The 12,467-nt window shown below is 39.0% G+C and overlaps 2 protein-coding genes across 2 annotated transcripts; one reads left to right on the top strand and one right to left on the bottom strand.

Annotated features, from left to right (window-relative positions):
• Positions 1–77: 77 nt before the first annotated feature.
• LOC306739312 (pyroglutamyl-peptidase 1-like) lies at positions 78–7,490 on the bottom strand (the record flags this gene model as incomplete). The annotated part of the gene is made up of 5 exons (XM_079221303.1): positions 78–2,152; positions 3,161–3,393; positions 4,068–4,184; positions 5,563–5,615; positions 7,457–7,490. The coding sequence occupies 5 exons, from the start codon at positions 7,488–7,490 to the stop codon at positions 1,957–1,959; spliced, it is 633 nt and encodes a 210-aa protein (XP_079077429.1). The 3' UTR covers positions 78–1,956.
• Positions 7,491–8,257: 767 nt separating this feature from the next.
• On the top strand, positions 8,258–11,197 carry lsm4 (LSM4 homolog, U6 small nuclear RNA and mRNA degradation associated). The gene is made up of 5 exons (XM_079220528.1): positions 8,258–8,354; positions 8,757–8,798; positions 9,416–9,514; positions 9,810–10,044; positions 10,340–11,197. Exons 1-5 carry the CDS (start codon positions 8,352–8,354, stop codon positions 10,459–10,461), a joined length of 501 nt encoding a protein of 166 aa, XP_079076654.1. The 5' UTR covers positions 8,258–8,351; the 3' UTR covers positions 10,462–11,197.
• The last annotated feature ends 1,270 nt before the right edge of the window (positions 11,198–12,467 follow it).

Raw genomic sequence — 12,467 nt, forward strand, 5'->3', positions numbered from 1 at the left:
TTTTTAATACGTTTAACTAAGGAGGAGTGGACAAATAAGTTGTAATAATAAACACAAACATGTTACTTGTAATCCTTTAATTCTCTTTATTTCAAAGCATTTCCTTTTAAAAGCCAAGGTTACTTATTGTAACAGTGCTTTGTTAATGTCAGAAGCAGAAGAAAACACCTTTCAGAGGATTCTCCCTAAACAGAGAAACTCACGATAAATCACAGAGCCATAATATTATTGTACAACAGAGCACAAACCGAGATAAAAAAGGAAAAAGTATTTTTGAGGTAGCCACACATCTGACTGGACCGCATCAGTAATATATCTTTGAACTGACCCGCTGAGTATTTTTAAGGCCTTTTCATAAACACATAAACAACATCAAGGCACAGGGTCAGAGGACACCTCATATGTAAAGCTGAGGCTTTCACTTTTCTGAGTAGACATTTTAGGGGCAGCTCCTTCGCATCCCTTTCACTTCTCTGTACTCACAAAGCTACACAGTAAGATATCAGCACTAAAACCTGTCTGACATTTCAACAGGTCTATTTGAGATTTTTAAACCACTCAACTTAGATTTAAGTTGAATCACAAAAGATACAAAATGTAGGTCTGAGAAGCAATTCAGTTTTGTTCAGGTCAGTGCTCCAGGGTGCTACTTTGTGGTACAAACCATGGTACTGAATACAAATTAAAATGACACACACTGCTAAAAATACCAACTTGCTCAAACTCACTGGCAACTTGATAACTGATTAAACATTTGAATATAAACTCAATAAAAGGCTATGAGACCACAGTGTTAGTAACCTAAGACTATCTAAGACAGTTTACAACAGACAACAAGTTTTTCCGGGGAAACCCGGGCTGCTGGAGCAGAATGCACACCAATGCTAACATTTCAACTATAACCCACTGAAGCCTTGTAGGGTTACATGGGCTGTTGTGATGACTCAACTGCCGGGGAAACACTGGCCCACACAGGGAAACCGAGGACAATCCAATAAAAACACCGTAAAACAGAACATTTACACCTGGGAGAAGCACCATCACAAACACATTGAATCTACTACAGTTTGTTTAAGAGGTCAGAACAAACAAAACCTCAGGAAAATAAAGCAGGATACCTCACATGCATTATTCTAATTTTTGTGGGGCAAAAAAAATTGTGTGCATGTCTGAAAAGCTACATATTTAAAGTTAAAATGACTAAAAATAAACTGAATGCAAGCCTTCATGTGGCTACAACTGCTGCCCATATTCCAGATCAAGTAAAAATTAAAAAACAAAATAAAGAAAGTGCTACAGAAATAAAATTCCAAGCCCAACTCTGACTGAACTGACTAACCAACTTTACCAAATCAAATCCTCAGATAAAATTAAGCAGATATATATCTGATTTAATGAAGGAAACAACAGAAAGCATATTTTCCCAAATAACCGTGCAGCTATAATATAAGTCTGATAACCCTTATACTAAAGGACTTGAGATCTGTAAAATAACATAGCACCGCCTGGCACTAGATCTTAGTGGGTGGACTTGCAGTTTTTTTTGTCAGAATTGGGCCAACAAAATTGGGGGAAATATGAGCTGGAACCAACCCGTTCCCTGATTTAAATAACCTTTGTAAAAGAAGGCACAATTACAACTTCTTATAAAGAAAAGTGACTCAAGAAACAATTCAACATTAAGTGTGAAACAGCACAGTTAGGCTTGAGACTCCCATTGTATCTTCTCGCCATCGGGAGACATTGAAACATAACTGAGTCAGGGCTAGAAAAACACGAAGCAAAAACCTAAAATAAACAGAAACAAACACTGGAAACATGTGATACTCTGAAGTTTTCATTGGGTCCAAGTGTGGACAAGATTAAAATAAGAAAGAAAGTTTGGCTACTTGTGGTTAAGTGCAATTTCTCTTGTGTGTTGAGGGCTGGAGAGGCTGGTTGGCATCTGGAAGTCATTTAGTGGAAGTGCTGCTGGCAGTGGATCTTCTCTTCGGCCTGGCTCAGAAGCTCCAGCATCTTTTGGATGATGGCCTGCAGCGCACGGCCCAGGTCTTCCCCGCTGTAGGGCTTTCCAAGAGGAGGCACATGAACGAAGGCAGAGCGACCATGGCTCAGGTACAGAGATGTGTAGTAGGTGAAATCACATAAATACCTGTTAGGGAGAAAAGCACATCATCAAATGAGTGTAAGTCTCTGCCTACCTACAACATAGATTAGTTGTACACATGAACGCACGCTGAGGCCATATATCCGTATCCAGATACATCCGTATCCGTGATAAAATAGAAACCTGTAGAAAAGTGTTCACAATAGAAAAGTGTTCACAACGCCAAACTCAAATAAATAAAAACATGTCTGACCGTCACCAACTGATGTTTCTTTGCAAATTGTAAATACAATGTAACTCTCAGATGCAGCCTCCACCTTTTGGGGTATTTTTTAACATTTTTCCAAATAACTTTTGTGCAGAGAAGATAACTTTTAAGAGACTGCAAGCACATTGGCGTAATATTTTGACATCAGTTTACAAGCCGAGTAGGTTTACTAAATGTATTACTTTAATTCTATTTAGGCCAATTTACACTACTTTGCCTTTTGGTTGATGGTTTACTATTTACAATGTGCACTTCCATTGTTGTGTGACGTCATACTAGTACTTCGGGGTAAATGTATTTACAAGTGGGAACTCTGACTTTGATTGGCTTTACATTGTCTGTTTTTTTATTAGGAGGTTGACATCTTTGAGTTCCGAGTTCTCTTGAATGCAGCATAAATTACAGGAAAATCTAGTACAGAAATGCCAAAGTCACACTCAGTTGCCAGATTTTCTAAGGTCGCTAAAATAGTCCTGCAATAAACCCTCTCTTCGTGAAGGTTCTAAAGTTCAGTTTTGATTTACAGATGTTTTGTTACTATTAAGCGTCCTACTTTTACTACAGACTTTGTTGCACACAGTTTCATGCTGGCTCTCTGTCAAACTGAGTGCAAAGGATCAAACTAACCACACTAATTATGCCGAAAGTAAATATTATATACGGCTGATTTGTGAAATGACTGTCGTATCATGTCTCTATCCCTCAGCAGCTAAAGCACGTGGTCAAGAGGTGGGGGACAAAACAAAAGGCAGATTCTAAATGTAAAAAGTCAGGTTAATAATTACCTTCCAGCGTCTTTGGAGACGGACACAGTTACTCCCAGCCCCGAGGCGGTCACTCTCTTACAGACTGATTCCATGTCAATAACGGAGTTGATACAGTCCGGGCCTCCCACAATGCAACACTGTGAATCAGGACAGAAGCTGCTGTTGTCGAGGCCCTTGTAGCCATGGTTTCTGCCACACTTCTCCAATGTGACGGTGGTGGCCATACCTGAGACTCCAACGTGAACTACCAACTGGAAAACAAAGGAAACAATAAAAATACAGGTCAGAATTAATATCAATACAACTGTCCCAAAGCAAAAATTAATCCCAACACATCTGTGGCAGCTGTCTCTGACTTGTGTGTGCAGAAACACACTTTTATTTAAGATAATCTTTTATTAGTCCCGCAGTGGGGAAATTGCAGGATTACAGCAGCAGTGCACACAAGAGACACATAGTAAAATACAAAACAAATAATATGAATAAACAGTAATACAAATCGTAAATAATCCACAATAGCAATATTATATATACAGACAGAATATGTATAAAAATGTATTTATATTGCACCAGTTGAAGTGATTAAAGTGACCAAAGTGATTGAAGTGTTTTTTTTATACACAAAACCCAGATTTAAGCATCAATGTCCACATTTTTAACAAGCTAGCGTCAAAGCCACACTTAAGCCAGTATAATGTGTTGCATAATTTGAAAATTGTTTGTGATTTAATTGAACGCAGCATGTGTTGAACACATTTGTTATCATCTTATTGTTCTCAAGGCCCATTTCAATTATAACTCACATTTCCTTTTCCACAAGATAATAAAATCATACCGAACCTGGAAATGAGGCAGACAGGAGTTCCTGTATTTCACCTGTAAAAGTGGAATAAAGTGGAGAGGTCACGCCACGTTTTCTTCTTACCAGTGGATGATACTTCTTCCATAATGTAGGAACCAAACTCTGGACTGTCTGGTACTCCACAGGAACCTCGGACACATGCAAGTCCACTTCACCACCCAGTCCGAGCTTCTTCAGTTCCTGCAAAGACAAACAAAAATATAAAACACTTTCTTGCATCTCAAAATAGATGGTTTCATCCCAAACATCTCACAGTGGTGAAGGTGACGATAAGATAAGTAAAGTTAGAAGGTGGACCTTTGAGTATAGAGAACACACAAGTTATGAAACTGATGTAGATAACCTTGATGAACAAAATGTAATCTTTTTGGTCAAATAGTAACTTTTATTAAATCCTTTTTCACTTCTCTTGCCAAACTGTATTTTCATTTTGCTCATTGCTCTCTTTGCCTATTTCCTCATCACTCTCACTCACTACCCACTGAAAATATGTCCATAGATTTGCCCGTTGTCAGCTTAAGAGTCGATAGCAAAAGATGTATTATCATACATTTAAAACAATACTTTCAATCACAAAAAAACACAAAATTCATAGAAATCCAATGAGTTGTGCACATTTCTTCCCGACTGCAGCTGGTCTTATCAACAAGGCCCTCACAGACACGGACGGACTCTTATGCAGCCTCTTGGACAAGTTGCATTACAACATGTTTTTCATTATACATTTCTACTATATACATAGTTCTTGACTTTTGCAGTACTTGTTTTTTGCTATGCACAAAAGTATTTTTCTGAAACATTATTTAACTTCAGGCAGGAACTTTTTTGTGCTTTTTCTCAGAGGACTGGTGTTATGTTACTTTTCTTAAAACATTTTTTAAACTCAACCGTCTTCGTAAATTGTTTGAGAAAAGCTAGAAATAAAAGATGCAATCGTACATATTAATAGTATGATAAATTGTCAAATTCAGCCAGTGGACAGACACCTCCCCCAGTCCCCTGCAGGACAAGTGGCCCCGGACACTGACCCCCACTTGAATTGAAAAGAGGCTTGATTGACCACGTCTGTGACCTCGCCACAAAGCAGCCTTTTGTTTGCCTTTTAATATCCTTATCAAGTCCGTCTAGACACCCTGACAACCAGCGTCATCCCCCACAAGCAGTTTACTTAGCAGGACACAGAGAGTGTCCAAACACACTGCTCCCCAATGTGAAGCCGGCCGGTAACTATAAGAGCATCACGTAAACGCCACAAAAACAGGCTCAACATGAGAAATTTAAATTAGAAAGTCACACTTGTTCTTATTGTTGTGAGTTGTTGTAAGAGCTTTATTAGTGTGCCATATTTAAGAGCTGATCAATAGTGATGTTTTTTTGTTGTTGTCCAGAGTAAATATAAAGCATTTGTGAAAAGCCTAAGCACTTGTTTAGCCTTGTTTTACTACATTAAGAAAAGCTATATAGAAAATTACAACAGTCTGGTTTAAATCGAAGATCCTGTTCACCACAGACATAATAAATATGTGCATTAAAACAGCAAGAAAGGGGTAAAACCCACCTGTACTGCTACCCAGCTGGCGTTGACCGTGTGCTCACCAAATGGCCCAAAACCTGCAAAACACGTACATTATTTTGGTTGCTGTACTGCATTTACATTATGTGAATGACTAGGGAGTCTGTTTGGCTTCTACACATGACATAAATATACATTTTCACAAACAGAAATTAACCACGTTTGTTCTTTCAACATGAACAGAGTGCATGTGTATTTCTGGTGGGATCCCTTAGACATATCTACTAATAAACAATAAAAAAAATCACAAAAAACAAAGTAGATACGTTTAATTCTGGAGAAACAGATTTTGAACTGTTAACAGAATACAGACATGAACCTTCCAAATACTAGATTTTCAGAAAACAAACACTCCTATAAAACTAATTTTAATGTCTACAATATGAATCATCCTGCTTTCCTTGAATGACCAAAATAAAATCAACCACTAAAAGTCCCTGTTTGCATCACTCTATATAACCTATAAAATCCCAGCAGCAGCAGCAGCCCATGGATATTCACTCAGGCCTGTTTATGTAGGGATCTATACCTGATCCCCTTCCACCAGCCTTCCAAGGGTCAGTGGGTCCCTGGGGGTTGGGTGGAGGGGATCAGTCTGTCTGACAGGCGGCTGAAAAGGAGCAGAGTGAGGGGCCGGCAGCTGCCAGCCGGGCCGCTATTGTGAAGGCGCTGTTCCCAGGCAATCTACACATCTCCTATCAGCTGGGACTGCCAGCTTCTGCACCCCTTTGTGTCTGAAAAGTCACTGCTTCTGTTATCCTCTACAGATTCAGTGTTCAGGACTGTAATTTGTGCGATTATAAGATATTATATTTAAGTGTCTGGAAGTGAAGTTACAATTAATCTTGTTTTTAGCATTTAATCAATAGTGATGCAAAGTGTTTTTCCTAAAATGAAACAACTTCTGTGACGGATTGGTTCGAGGCAACTGGAAGTAGTAGACTTTTTCATATCATAATGCGAAGCAATGTGATAAAATCTGAAATAAAACGGATGAGCAGAAACCAATACAGGAAGATATATACTGGAAAACAAGCATTGGTTGGTTATTGTGTTAATTACTTTTAACTACTTTGCCCAGCTATGCAAAGGCACCATGTCTGGACAGAGAGGCCTGACATTAAGGAAAAGTCCAACTGTTGTGAAACTCATAATACAAAGCCATGCAGAAGAAACATATAGACCCTCTTTCTTTGGCAGAAACGTTGAAAATAGAAACACTATCACAACAAAACACCCCCCTAAGATATAGCTAGTTTATATGAATCCTACAAAATTAAAATTGGAGTAAAAAGGTAACAATCATTTTAGAGATTGCTCATTCATGGTTGCTCTGTCTGTTGATTATTATTTCTGGAACAAATATCAACGTGATATTTGTATCTGATATCGTGATGTTTTTAATCATAAACTACTGTTTGAGATAACTTTGATTTTACTATCGTCTCTATGAATGACGGCCACATTTACATTATTAACGCGTTTCACACAGAATTACACAGTTGCAAGATCTGTAGAGACATTTACATTTTCTACTGAATGATATTGTTTATTTATTCATGCTCAGTGGAGCATGTCTGGCTTATTGTGTTTGTTGTGGCCTTAGAAGAAAGACCGTAAACAACAACAAGATAATTTCCCCCAGCTTGTTAGTAGCGCTTTTAATATTACAATATAGAACAAATAGCACTGGTATTACGTTATTATTACAACTGCAAGCAACACGTTTCAACTGTGTAGAAATTCGTCGGAGTGAAGCAGTCGGAGCCTGACGCCATTAACGTTAGCAGCTGTCAGCGGCACAACTTTTCCTCCACTTCGCCCTAATGTTAAGTTGGCCGACAGAGACGACAACAACGGCTGGAAAACGCAGACAAACCTGTAACGACCACAGTCCGTTTACTGTTGTCCATCTCCCGTCCGGTTGTTGAGGATCCGTCGCCCTTTTCCGGTCTTTATTTTTGAGCCAGCACCGTAAAGAGAGCCAGTTACCCTCCACCGCTGAAGGCTCCTCCGTCTGTCTGCCAGAGACAAACACGTCCAGCCCCGCTTGCTGCAGGCTGCGTGAGGCGTGACGGATTCACGTCAGCGAAGTGACGCTAAAGTGACGCACTGAACAAATAAATAAATAAAGGATGCAATGAATTGAAAACAACCAAATAAATAAATAAATCCAACCAACACTGAATTACATAAAGACAACATTATACAATTATTTAGATATATAAATAATACATGATGAGAAAATTAAAGAAAGACAACAACAGACATCTTCACCAACAATTCAGATTTAGCTTCAAAGCATACGTTTTACCACTTTTACAGGATTTCCACACCTTTTATTTTAATTTGTCCGAACTATTTGAAATATTTTCACAAAAATAAATCCCTTCCTGAATCACTTGATATGAGTCCTACTCAAAATTAGGGGTACAATTATTGGGTAATAATATCCCTAATTTATGGTTGCTCTGTTGTATATTATTTCTAGAACAAACAATTAAGTGACAGATTATAATCATAGCTTTGATTTCATGATAGTAATAATACAAATAACAATAAACGGTAAGTCTTCATATAAGCCAATATATTCGCAGTGCCTGCTTCCTGCCGGTGGAGAGCAGCATCTCATATCACAGCCGTGATTACTCACCGTGGAGCCGGAAGCTCACGAGCAGAAGACGAAGAAGAATACCAGCTAAAAATCCAAACCCTTGTCAGTGAAGGGCCAAGACAGCACGCGAGATACAAAACCCGAAAGATTTACTTTCACAATGGTAAGTATTTAACTGCGGTGTTCAGAAGAAACGACGATAGCCGTTATGTTTCCAGCAGCACGTGCTACCTAACCGCGTTAACAGCACCGTGGCGCTAGGCGACGTAATGCTCGGTGTGCTCGCTAAATTGAAGGAGCTAACGTTGCTGTATCTCACGTACGGGGAGTTAGCTTGACGTTGTGAATAACGTTACATACTGCAGGATAAACGCGTCCATACCATTAGACGCCGCAAATAACAGCTGTCCTTTCGCTAAACGCACTGCGGGGTTAAACGATGGGTTTTAATTGATAGAAACGCTAGTTATGTATAAGGGGGAAAGTCAAGTTTACTCGGTTAAATACGTACTGTTCGTGGCAGGTGAGTTCATACGTGTGACCTGTTTTTCCTCTCATTTCGCAGCTTCCACTATCTCTGCTGAAAACGGCCCAAAACCATCCTATGGTGAGGAGACTCTGCACTCTTTCAAGGAGCGTATGTTCATTGTTGGTGGCATTGGACATGTTCACTCCAATCTCTGCTGTGGAGCTTTCCCGCTCCTTCAGGGTTATGTTCGGTTTTAGTATTGGTCCTCTCTTGGCAGTTTTGTCCATTATGTAATAATAGATTTATTCGTGCACTGTGGGATTTTAGAAAATGTCTACCCTGAATGATGTCGCTGAACATTGCTGTAATTGGTAGCACCTGATATTGGATTTTTTTTTTTAGCAAAGTGGGTGAACAAAAATGCGCACACTTTTTTTTTTAGATATTTAACTTTTGTATTTTGTCTAAGTCATCTACATGAATACAAATCAATTCATATTGTAATTGTTGTAATGCTAGAAAACATGGGAAAACACAAAGGGCAAAGAAAGTCACTGTACATCCATTAACTTCTTTCTGAACTTTCAAATTGAATGGGTTGAAGTTCAATGTATGCGTTTTATTTATTGTGTTGTCATTTGCAATCTATGTAGCCTATAATTGCATCTTCATTGTTTTTTGGTTCCTACTATCTGTCCTGTATTGTCAAGGCTCTAAAGAAGTCGTCTATTTTTTTGTGTCCTTTCTCTCCTCAGCTAGTGGAGCTGAAGAATGGAGAGACGTACAATGGTCACCTGGTGAGCTGTGACAACTGGATGAACATCAACCTGAGAGAAGTCATTTGCACCTCAAGGGTAAAGCTGAGCTCTGGATTCACTTCTGTGCTGTCACTAAGACTGTAGGCACAGTGCTTTCTGTAGGGAAGGAGAAGTAGACATCTCTGTTTACATGTACTTTTGTTTTTTGGACCTGTAAATAATTACATAAAACAGACGACAAAACACGTTTAATAGAAACAATACAACCTAGCATATAGATCTCCCACGGGCCGAAAAGGTGTAGACTGAAGCTTGCTGTGCCTACGTTTTCTACCAACTGCAACTAATTTGTTTTTCATAAGTAACATTATGGTTGTACTTATCTTAACAGGATGGAGATAAGTTCTGGAGGATGCCCGAGTGCTACATCAGAGGAAGCACCATCAAGTACCTGCGAATCCCCGATGAGATCATCGACATGGTGAAGGAGGAGGTGGTGTCGAAGGGACGGGGACGTGGAGGCCCCCAGCAGAACAAACAGCAGGGAAGAGGAGGAAGAGGAGGAAGAGGAGGTGGAGGAGATGGTGGAGGAGGAAGTGGCGGTGGAGGAGGAGGACTTGGCCGAGGTGAATGGAAACACTCCCTGCTCATCAGACAGGCTGCTGCAGATGTGTTTATTTGTGGCTGCTGTCTTGATATAAGTATTGGCATGACTGTTTTGGGTTGTTTCCAAATTTCTCTGCTATTAAAGTCCACATTCTCTCGGGAGCATCAGGGTTTTGTTCAAAACAGTTGTGAGAGAGCTCGAGAATTATTTTTTTGTGTTTTTGAAAAGCCACTATCATTTACTGAATTGGTCGAACAATAATTCTCTCTCACAGTAAAATTAACAGACGTTTCTCCTTCTATTTCTCTCTGTAGGTCTGTTCGGCGGGCGTGGCAGAGGAATGAGCGGTCCCAGTCGGGGCCAGCAGCAGCAGCTGCAGCTGCAGCAGCAGGATAAGAAACCGAGCAAACCGCAGGGAATGAAAAACCAGCACTGACGGACAACATTACACCTTCACCAACGCATCCTGTTATTCAGAGCGATTTCTCCTTCTGTACATGAAGATAAAAATTAACTCTCCTTCTGCTGTGATGAGTGTCTGGACTGACCATCGCAGAAATCACAATGGAGAAGCTGTGCTGTTGCACTGAATTTTGTTTTTTATCTGTAAGTTGGTATTTACATTTTTTTAGTATGACCACACGCCAGTGTGTCAGCCACAGCTGACAGACCCTGTCTTTAGTAGCCATTGATGTTATTACAAAATCATAAATCACATTGTACTATCCAAAAACAGTTGGCACACTGGAATGAGGTTTTTATTTTTATTTTTTTGTCAACTTGACTCCTCGGTTGTATATTTCACAGTAAAGAAATTTGCCCAGCCCCAACTTCTGTTGCATCAATTATTATTATTTTTTTTAACTCTTAGCTCTATATTTTTGTGATGTTTGCGACATTCTGTAGTTTGTCTGCTGTCGTATGGTTCCTTCATGACAGGTGGACCAGTGAACTGGCAGTTTGTGGGGGGATGAGAATTGAGTCCCTGAAAATGAACACTTTTGTTGAAGCATTTGTAAGATTACACGTTATGATCAATAGGATTTCCAGAAAACAATACTCATATTCTCAAGTCTGAAATGGTTAAGTCCAATGTCTTGTTGGTTGGGTTTCATTTTATTTTTGCAACAAAAGATGATGTAATTTATTTACATGAGAATAAAAGAACTTTTGTTAAAGTGGTTGTATTTATTTAGATGTGCTCTTGTCTGTTTTGTTAGTCAAAATGATCTGATACTGCTTCACTTACCTTTTAATAAGTGTGCTTTTAAATTATATCACGGTTATAATTAGCCAGGATTAACTAATTATGGGGTTTAAAGTAACTAAGACCATAGAACTGGAATGAGTAGTAATGGTTTACATGGTCAATGGGCTGTATAATATAGACTCAAGTTAAAATCTAATGGTAAAGTTACTCTGAACTTGAATGCAAATTTGCAGTTCTTAGTCAAAGAGGTAATATCTTGAATGGGACCAAGACCAAGTTACTCTTTCTTTTTTTTTTTTTATCAATCAATGTCTTTAAAGTTTAATCAAACACACTAAGATATTACTTAATTAGATTTTAAAGTTGCATTAATTACATTTAGTGACCATAATATATGACTCCAAAAAAACATGTTTACTCTGAAAATGCATACTTTTAGTCTCAGTCTATACATGTGTATTGATTGGTAACACAAATGTAATCATTTCCAAATGTGCTCTGGGTGAATGGCTCAGCCTACTTTCTAAATGTCATTAATTGATGATGGCAACAGCAACTTAGTCATTTTATTTTACAGATGTCAATATCTAGGTTTGTATCTCTTGCCAGCACTGATGGAGGGCACTAGAAGTTAATATTGAAGATATATCTGGTTGTGACTGTATTATAGGCGTCAGCATTTTTTAAGTCTAAGATCAACAGCTGATGCTTAATTAAAACCTTGACTAAGTTTCCAACAGCTGATTTAACAGCTAAATTGAGCTTTTACTGCCACCTCGTCTCCCCCATGTTCTGCCTCCTGGTCACTGCTGTCTACGCTTTCAGTGCCACCAGGGGCGGACTAGGGGAAAAAAGTGGCCCAGGAGTTACTGTCAGACCGGCCCACTCAATGCATGACGCGTTGCCCACTCAATGCCTCGCACGTGTCGACCAGTCAGTGGCTTACTTGGAAATATACCTATACACTTAACATTATTATGGACGATTACAAAGAAATCACATTACATATGTGTTTTTTAATAACATTTGGCTCCACTAATTTGCCTGGATGGACACATGAAATAAAATGATAAACTGGCTATTGTAGCACTCCAAGTATAGTTTACTAGATGAATATGCTTAACTCTGGGCTAGTATCAGATGGTTAAACGTATAACTACAGAGTCTTAATTAAGGAATGAATGTCAGCAGAGAAAAACCACACAATAACCCAGAGGCCAACGGCCAGACCG

This window comes from Taurulus bubalis (genome assembly GCF_910589615.1).
Source record: "Taurulus bubalis genome assembly, chromosome: 7".
In the NCBI taxonomy this organism is placed as follows: domain Eukaryota; kingdom Metazoa; phylum Chordata; class Actinopteri; order Perciformes; family Cottidae; genus Taurulus; species Taurulus bubalis.

Coding starts and splice junctions, on each gene's coding strand:
- lsm4 (XM_079220528.1), top strand. Junction 8,799..9,415: donor CGGCCCAAAACCATCCTATG/GTGAGGAGACTC, acceptor TTCTCTCCTCAG/CTAGTGGAGCTGAAGAATGG. Junction 9,515..9,809: donor AAGTCATTTGCACCTCAAGG/GTAAAGCTGAGC, acceptor TTATCTTAACAG/GATGGAGATAAGTTCTGGAG.